Source organism: Vipera berus (assembly GCF_964194415.1).
Source record: "Vipera berus genome assembly, chromosome: 1".
Lineage (NCBI taxonomy): Eukaryota > Metazoa > Chordata > Lepidosauria > Squamata > Viperidae > Vipera > Vipera berus.
This window is the reverse complement of record NC_138202.1, coordinates 282,390,396-282,409,856: the sequence shown is the minus strand read 5'-3', so window position 1 is coordinate 282,409,856 and position 19,461 is coordinate 282,390,396. Positions and strand designations below refer to the sequence as shown.

Here is a 19,461-nt window from a genome sequence, read left to right as displayed (position 1 = left end):
AAAAAAATAACCTAATTCCTACAAGGTCACCTATATTCATGCAATCTTATGAGAAAGTGCCGAACAATATCTGTTAATATGGCCTTAGTGTAAAGTTGAGGTGAACTCCCAAAATCTGCTGACCTCAAAAATCATTTTTTGGGGAGGAACCAGGTCACAATAATCATGCAGTGATGTTCAGACTCTAAAACGTTGCATATCTCTGTCATGAATTATTTGTCAGTAAGAGTAATGAACTGGTAGGAAAGAGGGTGCAGTGGCCTAGCAGTTAAGATGCTGGGCATGTCAAGCGGAATTTTGGCTGTTTGAGTACAGAAGCACAACATCCTGCTCCCAATCCTGTCCCAGCTCCTGCCAGCCTGGCAGTTCGAAAACATGCAAATGCAAGTAGATAAATAGGTACTACTTCGGTGGGAAGGTAACAGCATTCCATGTGTCTCGGTGTATAATCATGCTGGCCACATGATCATGTAAGCCTCTTCTGATAACACTGGCTCCCTCTGTTATGAAACGGAAATAAGCACCATCCCTAGGGTCAAACATGACTGGACAAGGGAAACCTTTATCTTTTTGAGCCTGATGCATCATAATAGCGGTAGCCAGTAAAGCTACTGGCAAGCTATATCGCATCCTCTGATATAAATCGTTGCATTTCTTGCTTGCAATTCCTTTACCTCTTCCCTTACACCAGGGGTCTTCAAACTTGGCCCTTTTATGACTTGTGGACTTCAACTCCCAGAATTCCTCAGCCAGGCATGCTAGCTGAGGAATTCTGGGAGTTGAAGTCCACAAGTCATAAAAGGGCCAAGTTTGAAGACCCCTGCCTTACACACTATCTTTAAAGTGGGTGGCGTGACAAAGGATACCTATGTGCAACATATATAAAACTACATTTTTCTGGTAAGATTAGAAGGGGAAGATGTAATTTGCTAGCCAACCCTATTCCAATATATTAGTTTTGAGCCATATATCAGATTCAGTTTTGAAAAGATGCTTTGGGTTGCAGGAGCATGAACGTAGCACATCTGCATCTCTTTAAAGCAGCCGTGCCTTTTCCTAGGAAGTACTACATAATCTCCCTCTTTTTTAATTTTGCAGGGTGCCATGGCAGCCACCTACTTTGCTTTAAACCAAACGCCTCAAGCACCAAGGCTGGAACCGGTATTGTCCTCCAACCTGGCCCAGCGAAGGGGAATGAAAAGATTGACCTCAACGAGGTTATAATGGTCTCAAAAAGGACTGTTTAAATAAAGAGAAAACATTTGCCCAATATATTGATCAGAGAGGCTGATCTATATTGTTAATGTTGCAGGACTCCTGGCACATACGTTGTTTTAATCAGCAAAACTTCAGTTTAAGGCAAAGTTGTTCTTTGCTTTCAGATATTTTGGGGTTCTGTTTTTTACATTACCAACAAGATAGTAAATACTCAGAAATGTGCCACTTTTCAATTGCTGTATTGCTTCTTATTTAAGTACTGTATCAATTGCTGACATTGTGTTCTCTCCCCTCCTCCCTTTAATCCAAATGCTATTTTTGGAATTATAGATGCTCTGTAAGACCACTTTTTGTAACAGATTCAATTTTAGACATCAGCTCTACCAGCATCTATGTTTGATGTATTGTCACCACTTTCATTAGCTGTACTAAGGTTTGTCTCCAAAGAGTTGAATATGTAATGATGTGCGAGACCATAAAAACCATGTCCTATGAGGAGTGAAGAGGGGGAGGGGAAGAGCTGGAAAAATACCTGCGCTATTAAAGGAAGATAAATTATTTTTATAGGTTTGGGCCAGATAAAAGTGTAGAAAGGAGATTAGAGTTGTGTTCATTGACACAACCACCTTCAAGGGTCCTATCTTTTAAGGCCTCCTTTCTTGATCAAAAATGTACAATCTTATCTTGGGCAAAAGGATTTTTTTATGGAAGGTGACTGTCGCTGGTTGCACCTAAACACTATATACTAGAGGTAGGCAACCTCGGCTCTATTATGACTCATGGACTTCAACTCCCAGAATTCCTGAGTCAGCATAGCTGACTCAGGAATTCTAGGAGTTGAAGTCCATGAGTCATAAAAGAGCCGAGGTTGCCTACCCCTGCACTATATATATAGACTCATCTGGAAGTTAGAGGTGGAACCAGAAGACAGGACTTTAGTCCTCTTCTTCCGCCGATGCATTCGTAACTACATGAATGAATACAAGCACTCTGCTTCATAAGCCGTTACAGAGTTTCCTATTATATCAACCTGAGATAGTGATCTTTTGTTTACTGGTTTAATGTCAAAATAATAGCTTATTGTGACAGGCTAAGATAAAACCATCTACTGCCCAAGGGGAAAAAAATGCAGAAGAGCTTCAGCAAGCAAAGTTTGTATTATTTCCTATATCAAAGGGAGCAAACATGTATATGATTTCCTTAAAAGTCTTGAAAGATGATTGAAAAAACTGGTACATTTTATATGTCACTGATGCTTCATAACCATCATTAACTCAGAGTGCCTCCATTGGCTGTGACCAAGTAGAGATTTAAGCATGCTCAATAGTACAATCCTATACTTCTTCACTCAGAAGTACGTTTCATAATGTGACTTTACCCAAGTATGCTAGTATAGGATTGCACCCTAAGCCTTTGGAATCTGTGTCCTTTGGAGCATTCAATTCTGAGTTGTATTCTAAGGATTATATAAGCACTTTACTTGCCTTTTATTTTCAGAATGGATTTTTCCACCTGCTGAAAGTGTGCAGGAGAAACTGCGTCATTTTTCATCTATTCTTGGGGAGAGTCTGTGAAGTCAGGGTATTGCATCCTACAGATTTTTTGTTATTGTTCAGAAGTAACACCATTTTTGGTGCTAAGCACAGTTTGAGAGATTTGTATTAATTGAGCCTGCATACACAAAAGAGAGCAAGAAACCGCATTAGCTACTGTAGTGTGCTTCTTGATGTTTGTTTCCGTGTTCAACAAAATGTTATATTTATTTTATTTTGCCCTTAATTTTTAAATTATATTTAATGTACATTTTGATGTGCTGTGCACACAGGACTGCAGCAGAGCAGCTGTTCTTCGAGTTTGACTTTTCAAATAAAATAGTGCTGGGAAACACCATAAAGTGAGTGAGATGTCTTAAATGTAGAAAAAATACCAGAGTGTTTTGAGTATTAATTTAATTTAATTTAATTTAATAATTTGATTTCTATACCGCTCTTCTCCCGAAGGACTCAGGGCGGTGAACAGGGCAATACACAATAAAAATCGAATACAAAAATTAAAAAACCATTAAACATCATGCCCATAAAATCAATACATATTAAAGTTAAAACTAGTTTTAAAAACCCAACCCCATCCCGTCAGACCAGGCCAGCTTGTTCGAAAAAGAATGTTTTAAGATCGCGCCGGAAGGAGCGAAGGTCGGGGGCCATCCGGAGCTCAACCGGTAAGCGGTTCCAGAGGTCTGGCGTGCCCACAGAGAACGCTCTCCCCCTGGGGGTCACCAATCGGCATTCTTTGATCGGCGGCACCCTGAGGAGGCCCTCTCTGTGGGAGCGCACTGGACGGAGGGAAGTTGACGCCGGTTGCAGGTGTTGCCGTAGTTAATCCGGACCCATGCCATGATTGTGTGGGTCCTGCTTATCTCTTGGTAACAGAATGGATTGTTTGAGGCTTTCTCACCTTTCAAGGGACGCGGTGGCTCAGTGGGTTAGGATGCTGAGCTCGTCAATCAGAAGGTCGGCAGTTTGGCGGGTCAAATCCCGAGTGCCGCATAACAGAGTGAGCGCCTGTTACTCGTCCCAGCTTCTGCCAACCTAGCAGTTCGAAAGCACGTAAAAATGCAAGTAGAAAAATAGGGACCACTACGGTGGGAAGCGTTCCGTGCGCCTTTGGCGTCCAGTCATGCCGGCCACATGACCATGGAGATGTCCTTGGACAAGCGCTGGCTCTTCGGCTTGGAAATGGAGATGAGCACCGGCCCCTAGAGTTGGAAACGACTAGCACGCAGAACCCATAGCAGAATCCTCCTCAATTTAGGACAGTTTTATGAGTAGCAAAAATGCATTTGTCTGCTTTAGATACCTGCTAACAAACAGAAAGGTACAAAAAAGCACATTATTCAAATCAGGTTTGACTGCCGTTTTTAGTCATTGATGCTGCAAGGGGAGTTGTTGTTAGTTGTGAAGTCATGTCCAACCCCTTGTGACCCCAGGGACAACATTCCTCCAGGCCTTCCTGTCCTCTACCATCTTCTGGAGTCCACTTAAGCTCACGCCTACTGCTTCAGTGACTGCATCCAGCCACCTCATTCTCTGTCCTCCCCTTCTTCTCTTGCCCTCAACTTTTCCCAGCATTAGGTTCTTCTCCAGTGAGTCCTTCCTTCTCATTAGGTGGCCAAAGTATTTGAGTTTCAACTTCAGGATCTGGCCTTCTAAAGAGCAGTCAGGGTTGATTTCCTCTAGGACTGACCGGTTTGAATGCCTTGCAGTCCAAGGGACTTGCAGGAGTCTTCTCCAGCACCGTAGTTCAGCTGCAAGGGGTATCCTCTTTGATATAATCATAAGCTGATTTGGATCTATGGAATCATTTGGAATACAAATAATATGAATCAGAACCCATATATTTAGAAATCAGTCAGGAAGCATGTCACCTTTTTGTGGAATTTGCATGTGTATATTATTCCCACAGGATATACCATAAGGATATGCAGTGCATTCGTAAAAGATGTTTCACAATGCACATTAGGATAAATTATGTGCCACCGTGAACAGTAAATTGTATCTGTTGTAGCACTTGATCCACAGGGACTGGGGCAGGGGGAGCATTTTCCTGGTAAAGCACCTGTGCTTATAGGCATCCTTTCCTATTATGATGATGCCAAAAGGATGAAGCTTATTGTGATATCATTGTTTTTTTTATACTTGCATTGCAGTGTTGTACACAAGTATATAAGGGGTGTGTAAATGTCACCGTGCACATTCTGTCGCTCTTCAGGACATCCATGGGAGAGAAATGATAAAAGCAGCAATGCAGCAGCATAAATTTTATATGAATGACATCACTCTCATCTATGAAGGGAGGGAACATGCATTGTAGTGTGACAATTATGCTTTGATGAAAGCACTAAGACTAACTATTGAATAAGAAAAGAACATTGTCTACTAGTTTTTGATAACTGGCTTTTAAAAAGATATTCTGAAGAGTTGTGTCAAGATATGTAGTTATGGTTTAAAAAAATTCTGAAAATATAAAAATACAATGCCACTGAAACGGATAACCTAGCTAAAATATCTACAGATAAATTTGCAATAAAGTGAAAATACAAAGGAGCAACATGATGTTACAGTAACTAGTAGCTACTGCGATGTTAATTCCAAATTACCACAACAAACTTGGAATGTTGTGTATCTCTTTGGATCATCGAAACAATCCATCTGTCATCACTGAGAGTCAACAATGACCTGATGGCACACAGTCTCTTTGAAAACCAACTTTGAAGAAGCTAAGTCTCATACATAAGTAAATGGTGAATTTGTGGGACTTCAAGCTGAAAAAACAGCACCCAAATATATGGACAGGCTGTAATAGAGGTTGATGAAGTAACTATAATCAAGCATTTTATAACTGACAGCACTAAAACGAAGCAAGCGCTGGGAGCTATTACTTTTGAAGAGATCACGTGACCACAAGACACTGCAACTGTCATAAATGTCAGTCAGTTGTCAAGTGCCTGAATTGTGGTTATGTGACTGCAGGGGTGGTGTAACGGTTGTAACTTCAAAGATGGATCATAAATCACTTTTTTTTCAGGACAGGTCATAAATCACTTCTTTTAGCACTGTTGTAATTTTGAATGGGTGTAAATCAGTGATTACTTGGAGGCTAGGAAAATTTATTCTATATTCTGTGAATAAATCCAGAATAAAAAGGGACATCTTTATATATATATAACAGCTCTTACAATGGCAAATCACATGTGCTCATAGCTGAGTTTCCCATGTTGCTAAGTGATGACTTGTTTGCCACTGTGTGTTGATCAAACTGTAGTGCCTGGGTTCATAGCTAATACTAAACTAGAAAGCATAGTTTATAAACTACTATGTCTAAGGTCACCAGACAGGCTAAGCCAAAATCGGTCACATTAGGATTTGGAAGTAATGATCCCAGCCTGTCACATCAACAGAAAAGTTCTGTATTGGTGAGCACAGTAGGTAAAAGTGTACATCTCAAAGTCACAGTCCAAATTCCATTCAAATCATCAGTGTCAATGATTTCAACAGAGCAGGATGGTCTCATTCTTACATATTATTTTACACTGAAACTATAGAGCTTAATTGTATCGCCGTTCAGCAGCAGTATGCTATTGCAATAATATTGCTCAGCCAGAAAAACTTGCTTTATTGGCGGTATATCGCACCTATCTTAACATTAAGTAAAAAAACCTGTCTCCGCTTGTGGCTGGATCTGGGACTCAGCTTCAGGAATTTCTTCCTGTTCGTTTGAAAGCCCAGGCTTTCATAGGTGTAGTGAACAAGAACAAGAGTTCCTTATGTCTTTCCATTTCATTGTTATCAGCTGCTATTTGAACTAATTTCTGCAGAGTTTAAGACACATCCAGCCAATAAACAACTGCTATGATAGTGTGTGTGTCCAGTGAGTAAAGCACAAAAGGGAAGCATTTAGAGTGCCCTTACCCAGTTGAGACTGTAGCCCTCCCCTCCCCCCCCCCCCCCCCCCGCACTGCATGGTTGTGTTAAAGCCTTTCAAATCTTGCATTTACTACTGATGTGATTATAGAGTATAACAATCTCATCCAATGCAGTTCTCTGCCAGGAAAATTATAACCTTAAAAGTGTGGTTCCCGGTTGCTGAAAATTTGCCACTATATCAAGCATTTCACACAGTAATGCAATTGTTAATAACGTTAACATTTTTTTTGTATTTTACTTGCTGTTAACCACTTTATCCAAATACAGCAGATAGAAAGGTGAAACATAAGCTGAATAAATAAATGAAGCCAAAACATCTGGCTAGGGTGTTGATGAACACTTTCTACATGTTTGTGGATGATATTGTTCTTAAAGATGTGCATAACAGATGTATATGCATAAATCCAATTTAATAATAACAGATTTGACTATGGAGGTAAAACCTACATATTAGTTCACACACCTTAAAATATTAGTTCTGACCTGATAGTGAACAGCCATCGCTTTCCCTTTGATCCCAGTTATTTTAGAAAGTGTTTACAGTTTTCAGACTGATTTCCCAAGATAGTTACAGTTTAATTTTTGTTACATATTGGCTTTTTAGTGGGCGAATCAAAGGAACCAAACCAAAATTCTGTTCAAGGGCAAACTACATCAGATATCCTACTTGTATAATTATTGTGGGGCATGAATGAGGCCCAATAGATAAGAGAACTAGTCTGCTATTATGCGCTCTTGTTAAAAAAAAACTATTAGTAGTAGGCAGACATTTCTTACAATTCTTCTCAAGGATAAGAGCTCTAGAGTACAGTGGTATGAATGAACCAAGTTTAAACTAGCAGAGAAGGAAAGTAATCTCCAGAGTGAAGAGAGTAATAAACAGTTTCATTATCTATCCTAAGCAAAGATAAGAGTTGTTATCCCATTTGTTTGCAGGCTACCTAAGAGGCTAAAAGTCATGTAGAAAAAAACAAACCCAGTCTTACCTGGATTAAAAATAATCTATTCAAGATAGGCTTCTTACACTTATGAAATGGAAAGCTTTTAAAAGTCTTTCAATCACCGTATTAAATGTATGAAACCAACAGAACACTTTTATCTACCTAGAAATGGGAAAACCACAGGCACTTAATTTCCCATATAATTCAAAAAGAAAGCAGAGGAAACCATAAGAGAATCAGAAATGAGCAATTCTGTTTGAATTTTTCAATAACTGAGAAGCTGTATGATTCAGTCATGACAGTTACACCAGTGAAAAATCTTGGAAAAAGTATTTAATTGCATTGATGATAATGGTATAAGCGGCAGACAAAGCAATCAACTCTATAGCCTAAACCTCTCTGCAACTGGTTTACTGTTTACGGAAATGCTTAAGTAACCAGAAACAAGATAAATTGTTCATTTTTGAATTTAAAACTCTCTTCAAATATTTATTTTAAAAAGGCTTCCCCAACTTCAGTGCCAAATTCCATTTGAGCATCATTTTAGTCGTTCTAGTGAAGTTCAAAGAATTAAGGGCTTCATGACAGACATTATGGCACATGGTGAAGACCAAAATTACAAACGAAAGCTGTAAGAGCCACCAGGAGATGGGATGTTAGGGAAATAAATCAATAATTCCCTATCAGAGGGAAATACTTTTCTAAAGTCCCCATGCCAAAAATCTGGTGCAATGTAGAAAATGATTATCTTCCTATTCCAATTTTGTCTGAACCTAATAGTGGCTTCTCAGAAACTATGTTGTCAAGCAGAAAACATTTAAAGACCACCATAATTGGCTCACAGATTACTTTAGTAGGAGCCCCTTTCTCAGCTTAGAGCTGTAGTTTTGAGCAATACATTTGCAATTCAGCATTTTAACTTCTAATATGCGGAAAGACCTATTCTTGGGATTATAATGGACAGTAATGTAAAATGGCGGGGGGGGGCCAAATTCTGTACTGGATTTTTTTTTTTAGGAAACAAACGGAATATCAAATAGTTACTGTAAGAATTACTGTGTGATGCATCTACTTTTAAAACGATCTCTTTCGTTTGGGTCACGTGGAAAGTATAACCTTTCAAAAGATGAAGAAACGGCAACTCAGACCATCTTAAGTTTGAAGTATTTTTTCCTGGGAAGAAAGGCTAATGCAAACTAAGTAAAAAGGACCCCGGGTTTGACCAGCAAGTAAGTGTTCGTTGTCATCTAAGAGCACTGCAGGTGGCGAACCACGCTGCTCAAAATACAAGACGACGCTGAAAGCTCCATTTGAAGAACCGGAGTTTAATTATTTCATAGCGAAACCTGAATGAAGAAAGCGCCTCCCTTCCACTACTGGCACCCCGGAACTCAGCCACCAATGGCCGAGGACGAAACGGGCTCAAGCTCCGCCTCCCGCTCCTAAACCGCTCACGTTGCCCTTGACCGGCAAACTGAAGGCGACGGAGGGTCCCTCATGTAGCGATACGTCAGGCTACCGCAACCGACCAATAAGAACCCATCCGATCCCCGCCTGCAACCAACAGGAACCGCGGCTTAAGAACCGGCGTCGTCCGTGCTTTACGGCAAGCCTCTTTCCTTCCCCGCCCTTGAACGAGTCAATTGAAGGGTGGGGGTGGGGGTGGGGAGGGAGAAGGAAGAACCGGCGCCTATCAACGATGGGGTTGCTATGGAAACGCGGGCGCTATCGTAAGGCAGAGCCCGGGCCGGTCGTAAAAAGGAGGCTCGTTCCCCGACCGCGGAGGAGGTTGTCATTGCGAGCCGCGTCGGCGGTGCCTCCTGACAGCTCGCCTGCCTTCTCCGCTCGTTAAGCCATGGCGGCGGCCCTGGCCCGCAAAGCCGCGGACTATGTGCGCAGCAAGGATTTCAGGGATTACCTCATGAGGTAAGGGAGAAGGGCGGTTCGTCACTTTGGGCCCGGTTTGCTGCTCTGCACCGCTTCCTCCTCCTCCTCCGACCTCCTTTGCGGGGCCTTGTCGTCCGTGGCCCCGAAGCTGGAAGACCCTCCGGGGTGTTTCAGGTGCAGCGCTTTGCCATCTGACGCCATTAGCCCTGGGATTTCTTTCGGGGTCCCTCCGTCCAGATGCTGGTCAGAGCCGACCCCGCGGGGCCGTTTTGAAACGGTCAAGGTCAGCTGCCGTCCCCGCTCCTCCCCCCCCCCGAGCTGGGCTTCCGACGCTGCTCCCTGTTGAATGGAAGTGTTCGTTCCGTTGCCTGCCTTGAGACTGCCGGAAACTCCGCTGACCTCTTTAATAATTAATAATAATAATAATAATAATAATAATAATAATAATAATAATAATAATAATAATAATAATAATAATAATAATAATAATAAAAATAAAGACTCTTGTGAGCCTCCTGGAGTCGCTGGGTGACTGCAGGCGGCCATAGAAGTCCTGCCAAAAAAAAAAAATGAAATCGGTCTCCGGCCAGCTGCCTGCAATTAGTGCAGGTTCGAGTCCCACCAGGCTCAAGGTTGACTCAGCCTTCCATCCTTCCGAGGTAGGTAAAATGAGGACCCAGATAGTTGGGGGCAATCAAGGTGTTAGTAATGACCTACAAAGCCCTACATGGCATGGGTCCGGAATACCTTGGGGAGCACCTGCGGCCGGCATCAACTTCCCTCCGCCCAGTATGCTCCCACAGAGAGGGCCTCCTCAGGGTGCCACCGGTCAAAGAATGCCAACTGGTGGCCCCCAGGGGGAGGGCCTTCTCTGTGGGCGCGCCAGATTTATGGAACCATCTTCCGGCCGAGCTCCGGATGGCGCCTGACCTCCGCTCCTTCCGGTGTGATCTCAAAACCTACCTTTTTGAACAAGCTGGCCTGGCCTGATGGGATGGGGAATATTGGGTTTTATAAATCGGTTTTAACTTTTTAATATGTATTAATTTATTCATGGGCACTGTTGTTTAATCGCTTTTAATTTTTGTATCTTTTAATATGTATTGCCCTGTTCACCGCCCTGAATCCTTCGGGAGAAGGGCGGTATACAAATTAAATTAATAAATAAATAAATAAATAATAAATTAATAAATAAGCTGACTTTGTAAAAACGCCGCTGGGGGGGGGAAAGCCCTAATAAGCAGGCATGTACATAGAATGAAGGCTATTGCTAAGCGCATTTGATTTGTGCTTCTTAGATTGTAAGCCGCCCTGAGTCTTCGGAGAAGGGCGGGATATAAATGGGATTAAAAAAAAAAGGAAGGCAGTGTCATAGCGGGAGTAAGATGCCGGGAGGGCCTGTCTGTGTCCCAGAGATGCACAAGTGGGGAAAGGCTTTGAGGCTCCCGTATTTGGGTGCTCGCAGTGACTTTGGAAAAAACCCTGATGTTGGGAAAGATGGAAGGCAACAGGAGAAGGGGATGGCAGAGGGCGAGATTGGCTAGATCGGGGGGGGGGGGTAGGCAACCTCGGCTCTTTTATGACTCGTGGACTTCAACTCCCAGAATCCCTGAGCCTGGCTCAGGGATTCTGGGAGTTGAAGTCCACGAGTCATAAAAGAGCCGAGGTTGCCTACCCCTGGCCACTAAATGGTGTCATTGACATAATGAAGGTGGATTTGGGCAGACTCCGGGGGACAGTGGAGGACAAGGGAGCCTGGTGCGCTGCGGTCCATGGGATCGCAAAGAGTCGGACATGACTTGATGACTGAACAATAATGACAAGCTACGTAGTTCCTCTTGCAGAGAATTGGGGGTGCTCAAGGCGGTAACAGTGGGACAAGCCAAAAGGGTTGTTATAATTGTAATTCTCAGGAAGCAAAATTTGGGTTCAAGCACACACAAGACTGTTCTTCTCCTTGAAATAATTGACCTGCCCTCTTATATGAACAGCCGGGAGGACAAGCCAGCTTGTGACGTGATCCATCCTTGGTGCAAAGGCTGTATTTTTTTTTAAAAAATGTGCTTATTATGCTTCCCAACTGGGAAATGCTCTCGAGGGATTTCTAAAATAGAAAAGCAAAGCCAACAGTATAGGCGAAAAGGATGTCTCTCTCCAGTAATACATGAAAATTGTTTTGATAATGAGTTTGAGGGAATGTAGGAACTGTTTGAAGGACAAGACTCCTGCTCTTTTCAGTAATTTGATAGAAGGGTGGCAAGGTGATGGTAGCTGCAGCTGCTAAATGCTGTATTAAGGCCGTATGATTGCTTGGATTAAATATTTTGTCAAACACTGGGCTATGCTTCTGAATAAACTTGAACAACAACAAATCCCAACCTAGAGTGCATCTGTTACTATTTATATATTTCTTAGGACCTGACATCTTCTATTTTGAGAATACATAAGACACTGAAGTAAATCTATTTTTGTTTTCTGTACCAATTGATTTTTATCCACAAAAATAACATGCCTTACATAAAAAATATAATTATTTCAGAATTATAGGCATTATCGTGGAGTAGATTCACTGTTGTATGAATACATTTGCTTATGTACAGAAAGTTAACCATCTATCTAATACTGGGTTTGTTGAAAAGTCAAATATAAATTGTTGCTAACTTGAACAAACGTAAGTTAATTACTAACAGGAAACATGCAACTTGCCTTTGATGTTATTTCAAGATTTAAAACTAAGCTTTCTAAATAGGCAGAATGCTAAATAATACCAAATTATTCATTTACAAACAACAAATCTTTCAAGTGCCTCTCAAATAATAGGCCATGACAGTGACTTATAATCCCTATCAAATAATGAGGGTGCCACTTTTTGATTGTGAAGGGGAATTGAGGTTTTTCGAAAGCCATTTTAATTTGTAACATTTCTGTTAAAAGCCATTAACAAGCAATATCCATTTCATGAAATTAGTAAGCATGTGAAATTCCTTTCAAAGTTTTTCTTAGATGATGGCTATACTAAATGAAGGAGCAGTAGTGCAAATACGTTAAGCCTTGCAACAGTGTTAGGATGAGCTTTCAATCTAAGATCAAGTTTAATATGCAAGTGCAATAAAGTAACTGATAATTACACTTGCAATAAGTGTAAACTAAACAACATTTAGTTCACTGGCGCTTTCTCAAAGGTAAATAGGAATAGTATTGCATCACTCTTAAGAATGTTCCTGATGGACCTGTCCAAGACTTTGAGATGTTCATTACTTAAGAGATTGAGCAAATCTGAAGTGAAAAAACCTTGCAGTACTTGCATGACCACTAAATTATTGTTTTGAAAAAGAAAGGCACTTAACATAGAGCACTATATGTTCTTAACAAAAATAAACTTAGTTTTAAAAGCTGCATATTGATGTAAGATTGTTGATTTGTTTATTGTGAGAGAAATATATGTAATTGAAATGGCAATACTTTATAGCTAAAAACTTTCAAATTAAAATTTTGTTCTATTAGCTGTGATATAATTATATTTCAAGCATGTATAGGTAAGATTTTTAGGAAAATGTTGATGTTCATGTGGATAATTATGCATGTGCCATTTAAAAATTACTGTTATTAAATTACTGCCAGTATGATTTAACAGAATTTTTATTTCAACTTTTGTTCTACATATGAGAGTTTTATGTTTTTATACATCTTAAAATACTAAAAAAAACAAGTTACAAATTTACATTATTACATATGAAGGTTAAAATCTGTGTGATACTTTATTCTAGTACATTGGTAATAGTTTAAGGCTAGAATTTGACAGTATCTTGTATAGGTAGGAAAGTATTCCAGCTTCAGCAAGGGAACCCTGCCAAACTTCCATGGCTTTTGTATCTAGCTACAATCCTCAGAACTTATTCAGAGCCTTTGCAAAGAATCCATTAACGTTTAGAAGAATAATTTTTGATTATTTACTTTTTTTCTGCATTACTTGTACAATTTGCTTCTGTCTGATCATGTCTGATGCAGTGGTGGTTTTGCCAATATAATTCTTTCAGCATTGATATCATATGATCCCTGTCATCAGTTTGCAGGTCACATTTTTTCCCAATTTTTCTTTTAATTTCTTTCAGGCACAACTAATAAACTTTTGTTCAAGGTACTGGCTAATGATTTTCACACATTTATGGGACCCACTGTATTTATATCAGTATGCATACAATATCCCTATCCTACCAGGCCCCAAAATTCCTAACATTGAAAAACAGAGATGAATAGGCATGTTTAATTGGTAAATCAAATATGTGTGAGTGTAACTGAAGCATTTTTAAAGACAATAGGGGACAGATACTGGTAGTATGTTTCTAAATTATATCAACATTATGGAATGCTGGTAAATTAAAAGTATTTAATATTTCTCTGGTTCTCATTCTTACTTATTTTAGTTAAATTATGTTAGTAATCTAGAGATACAGAGAACATAGTTTGTATTATGTGACTGGTGGATTTAGAAATTAAGTTAAAAAATAAGTCCAGAGTGCAGAGGAGGCAACAACTAAAATTTCTATGCTTTTTCTTTCAGCATCCACCCAACCCACTAAGTCAGTTTAGTTACAATTTTGTACTATAACTCTGATATATAAGCTCTACAGCTTAGGACCTGGATATATAACAGCACTTTCATATGTACTTATCTGCCAATTAAGATTAGTGAAAGTATCCTTAAAGAAGTATATTTATCAGAGGTACACAGATCTGGATGGTACAAATCTCTTAAGTTTATATAGGCATTTGCCTAAATCTGGTGATGTCAGTCTGATCTACTGTTGTCCTTTGTTTTAGAGTTTTAACATGGTATAATTTTGTCATTGTTAACAGTTTTAAATGAATTGTACTCTACTTTTGTTTTAGTAATAAAGTGGGCTAGATACATACAAATAAAAACAAATATTTATATATTGAATTTATTTCATGGAGGCTATTGCCTTTTTTTCTCTTTCACATTTCCTCTTAAATGATGAACAATTATGACTGCTCATCAAACAGTACGGTAAGGTATTATTTTTGCTTCCTTTCAACCACCTGTAATCGTGCCAGTCATAGTATTCTTTAAGTTCAAATGCAGCTTTTCCCAGGTTAAGTTCCTTTCGTTTATAGTACAACAGAATTATTTCCAATAGATATCCTAGGAAATGACCAAATAAAACTTAAATTTTTTACAAAAGTCTTCCCTAGCCATTTTTTGTGGAAAAAAGAGAAAATTTTATATGATTACTCCTGTCATAGTACCTCATTTAAAAGTGATAGTGAATATAATTAACTCATTAGTCTATTTCATGACAAAGTAGTTTGCTATAAACCTGTAAAAATGTGTTCAGTAAAGTTCCTTCAGGTTAGTCTGTATATGTTTGTACCTGGCTTTCCTGGATCAAGAGAAATTAATATGTTAGAACACAAATGCTAAATTGAGCCACTTTCTGTCAGGAGGCTAAATGTAGTTCTAATCAAACAAGGGAATTCAGAGTTATACCTACTGCCAATCAGTCATATTACAGGAGCGCATGTGTATTTATGCCATTTATTTACATAATAACACTACCCCAAGATCCCAGGACCTACTCCGTCAGTTGAACATTTTGAATCCCTAGTCCTCTGAGAAAAAGAGCTAGAGAAAAACGTATAGGAAAGCAAATGTCTCCATTACAGAATTGAACTGTCAACACTTGACAACATCTAGACACTGAGGCTATGGTAGCCAAACCATGCTTACTCTTGGCTACTTAGCCAGTGGAGAAGAACGTAGTAATGCCATGAAGACTTTCCAGTTCTCTTCTGGTATAATGCCTTATGGCAATGATGGCGAACCTTTTAGAGACCGAATACCCAAACTGCAACCCAAAACCCACTTATGTATTGTTGGGTGCTGAGTGGGTTGTGGCCCATTGGGTGGGTGTGGCCCTTTGGGTGGGTGTGGCTGCAGTGGTAACGGCAGCTTGGTTGGGACTAAAGTTCAATCAAATCAATTCCAACTTTGCGAGATCTTTTTTTTCTGGCGAGAAGTTGAAATTGATTGATTGATTGAACCTTTTTTTTTGGCACACGGCGGCAGAGGCCTAAAGTGAAAAGGTTTTATAAAACCCAGCTGACTGGGGTGACGGCACCTGTGCCATAGGTTCGCCACCACAGATTTATGGGATGTTTGGTATTTGTGCGTTTCTTTGGAATTGCAAGGGCTGTAGCAGTGATATTATATATGTGTTTTAGATTAAGGAATAAAATGTGTCCTTATCCCCCTGCTTCCAAATGGGACTGCATTGATCAGAGGCAACAATCATCTAGTCCTTTTAAATCTGATTTAAAATATTTTTGAACTGGCAAAAGGTAAAATTCCTTTTCTTATTGTGTGCCTTTAATATAGCACTTCTGGGGACCTGTTGCCAACTGGGGACTTCCCATTGCTGCCTTCAGTGATATGAAGAAATCACCAGAAATCATAAGTGGCCGAATGACATTTGGCAAGTGGTGAAATTAACTTCAGTTTTAAACAGTAATTTTTTAATTGCTAACAAACTAACCCTAACCCTAACAAACTACCTAGAGGTGCAGAATTTGCAGTGTTTATTGATTGATTAGTCTTATCAAAGAAAATAAAGGTAAAATACAAGATTTGTTTCCAGGATAAAATAGATAAAAAGAAAATATAATACTAATAAACTCTTAGCTAAATTGCGTTGTCTATAAATTTAGCATTTCTGCTAACAATGCATACATTAGAGACCAGGAAGAAATATAATTTGCAATTTAGATCCCAATGGGCTGTTCTTTCCAGTAAGGATTTCAAATATGTAAACACAAAACAGATATTTAGTTGACAAACAAAATGTGAGCAATATCTTTATTGGCTTGGGCCCTGCACATACATATCCTCTCATGATAGGGCCAATGATAGCAGTGCCCATATTTGGCCATGGAATCCAATAGTTCAAAATTTGCTCTAGAATAGGTTCTTAGGAATTGCTTCAGACTCATTGAAAGGTATTTTTTTTTGTTTTGAAAGTATTTTTATTCTTACCCAACCAATTTAAAGATCTATTTTTGCCAAGAACTTCATGTCTGTTTGGGTACTAACATCTAGCACTCCCTGTTTACTTTGCCTTGGTTTTATTGATGTTTAGAAACTTTAGAGAATTAAGATCACAGTAGATATTTATTTTGCAACAGTCTTCTCAGACTTACTTGAGAATGCTCCATGACAACCACATTGTCAACATATAAAAGAATATTAAGACTTTTATCATGGATTTTTGGCATATAAGTGTCTGAAGCATATAAGAATCCTGGAATATAACTGACATAGCAGTTAAAAAGCATCAGGGTTAGAATACAACACTATCTAATATCTTATGGATAGGTATACTGTAAGGTACAGAACTGTTTGCCCCTGTACACACTTTCAAGTGGTGTTTGAGTAGAGGGCCTTAACCGGGAGTCTAGATTCCATGTTTAAGATGACCAATTCCTTTCACGGCATGCTTCTGTTTAAGGAATCAAGAACCATGCTGAGATCTATGAAAGCAGCAAACAGTTTATTTTAATTACTTATCATGTAAAACAACACAGTTGTCTGTTGTGGAGCTCTCTGATCTAAATCCAGCTTATTTGTCCACTAAGAATTTTTTTTCCTATTACTCAGTTCTTTACCTCTTAAAATGTGAAGGTTACATTTGTACATCAAGGAGGCCCACTGTGAGCCTTTCATATTTTTTGGGGTGCCAGGGTGGGTTCATTTATAAAACAGACCTCAGAGATAACACCTGTTATGGTTTTAAGTTTTATTAATAATGATGTTTGTAAGATAGTAAAATGTACGTAAAATGAGATTCTTTGGGTATGCAATAACCCAGTACTGTACTTGCAGAAATAAAAGTGAATGTTCTAAATCTAGGAACATGAAGTCATTGAACACTCACTTTCTTTTTACAGCACTTTGCTGCTATTCTTTGACTTTTATGAGATTTGCATACAAGGTGCAACCCAGGAACTGGTTGTTGTTTGCTTGTCACTTCACTAATGAACTTGCACAACTTACTCAAGGAGGAAGGTTGATCAAATATAAGTGAGTATACTGTAATTATTCCTTTTACATTAACAGTATAACTAAAACTTTCAAATATTTTTATATTTTTGACATGCTCTGAGCTCTAACATCTATGTCAGTGAATTAATCCTTTTCTTTTTCTTCCATTTTTATTCCTCCTGACAGTCTGAAAAAAAATAATTGATTATTTGATTCATGGAGAAAAATTGAAAAGGTGCTGCTCTTCACAGATACAAGCAAGGAAGGACTTTGTCATCATCTCTTTTGCATCACCACCATCATGAAAAAATTCATACTAGCATTCAGTATCATTTGTTAAACTTTTATCTTCCCTTATACAAAGTACTGCACAGCTGTTCAAAAATTAGATCACTTTCTTGCCTTAAAAGATTTTTTTAATATTTACAAAATTACTCAACTCAAATATGTACCAGCTTTTCTGAAATAAAAAAACCCTGCTAATTTAAGAAAAACAAGAAAAGGCATGATTAATAAAATGTGTTTTTTGAAACAATGTTGGTTATTTTGCAGTCAGATGTACAAATGCATTGAAATTGTGATTCTGCCTCTTTAAGAGCATTGGAGCAAAGTAAAATATTCAAAAGCATCATTCCTTTAAAATTACAAAGTCAAGATTGGTTATCAATTCTCCATATAGGCAATTCAAAATGGATTCCTCAATTAACTCTTGTGAAGCTAATAGTTTAAATATATTACATCTGCTAATTTGTATATTTGACACTTGTAGCTAAATTTATTTTTACCAAGAAATAAAAAAGGCAGTGAAGTGCCCGTTAATTTATGAGTGGATTCCAACAAACTCTATCCTGACTCATAGTTACTGTATATTTTACATTAGAATACAAAGTTGACACAGCTTAATTTTGTAAACCCCAACTACATGGTTTGGTAAAATAACCATCTTATCTTTGTATGTAAGCATTCTGCAAATGATTCATTCAGTGCCCGGATGTTTTATAAGCACACATACCTGTGAGCAAAGTAGTTACAGTGCCACATCCTATTGTGGTATAGGTAGCATCTAAGAGTCCAACTGAACTCTTATTTGTAACAAAATAAATAGTATGATTCTGTTTTTGCATTCATCTGCAGATGCCATATCATTAACATAAAAAACTGCATATAGGAATGAATACTTTTGAAAAATTATTAGTTTAATTTGACCTTTTTGTTGTGATTTTTATCAACAATTGTAATGCACTATATATAGATTGTCTTTAATAATGTTATTTTACTTTAACAACTTTGGGGCAGTAAACCTTCCCTATGGGGAGAAATTACAACATAAATGTTGTAATGGCAATAAACCACTTTGAAACAATTTATAGTTTTACTGGTGTCAATTTAGAAAATGGTACTTTTGAAAATAGAACTTCTTACAAATGAGATCTATTTTCCTTTCTCAATACAATGTTTCAATTTCCAGGCCAACATAACAGTGAAAATAGACATGTAATTTTTTTTGTACTATTATTTACTTATGTTGATTGGGTTCTGTTGGTTAATAGAATATGTGTAAAAATAAGCTATTACTATTTCCTAAACTCAGATTTTCAGGATAATTAAAATTTGTTTTTAATAATGAAAAAGTGTACATATTTCTCTATAAAAAGAAAAGACAGATAATCAGAATTCTCTTCACAAAACTGAGGTTTCAAAAGTAATCTATTAATTCACTATAGGCATCCTTAGATCAAATTCCAGCATATATAATAAAAAGCTTTGAATCATTAGGATATGGCACAAGTGCATTTATATAGGTACTTTTACATATTTTATTTAAGGAAAATTACAAAACAATTGATTCCAGATATCTGACTATGGAAAAATGAGG

At 38.4% G+C, this 19,461-nt stretch overlaps 2 protein-coding genes across 3 annotated transcripts in view; both read left to right on the top strand.

The window, feature by feature from the left end:
* The window catches only part of RPS6KA2 (ribosomal protein S6 kinase A2), a 134,678-nt gene extending 133,402 nt beyond the window's left edge, over positions 1 to 1,276 (top strand). The window contains exon 21 of the mRNA XM_081329452.1: positions 1,099 to 1,276. Within this exon, the coding sequence (XP_081185578.1) occupies positions 1,099 to 1,224 (126 nt within the window). The 3' untranslated portion in view covers positions 1,225 to 1,276. The remainder of the gene's footprint in view (positions 1 to 1,098) is intronic.
* Positions 1,277 to 9,336: 8,060 nt separating this feature from the next.
* On the top strand, positions 9,337 to 18,948 carry MPC1 (mitochondrial pyruvate carrier 1). Of its 2 annotated transcripts, none has more exons than XM_081318758.1 (5): positions 9,337 to 9,568; positions 14,555 to 14,558; positions 15,927 to 16,023; positions 17,492 to 17,624; positions 17,772 to 18,948. In XM_081318758.1, the coding sequence occupies exons 1-5, from the start codon at positions 9,498 to 9,500 to the stop codon at positions 17,788 to 17,790; spliced, it is 324 nt and encodes a 107-aa protein (XP_081174884.1). In that variant the 5' UTR covers positions 9,337 to 9,497; the 3' UTR covers positions 17,791 to 18,948. The 2 variants fall into 2 exon arrangements, 1 of the variants encoding a protein (XP_081174884.1); XR_014025273.1 differs by lacking the exon at positions 9,337 to 9,568 and having other exon boundaries at positions 14,486 to 14,558; positions 17,772 to 18,578; positions 18,619 to 18,948.
* The last annotated feature ends 513 nt before the right edge of the window (positions 18,949 to 19,461 follow it).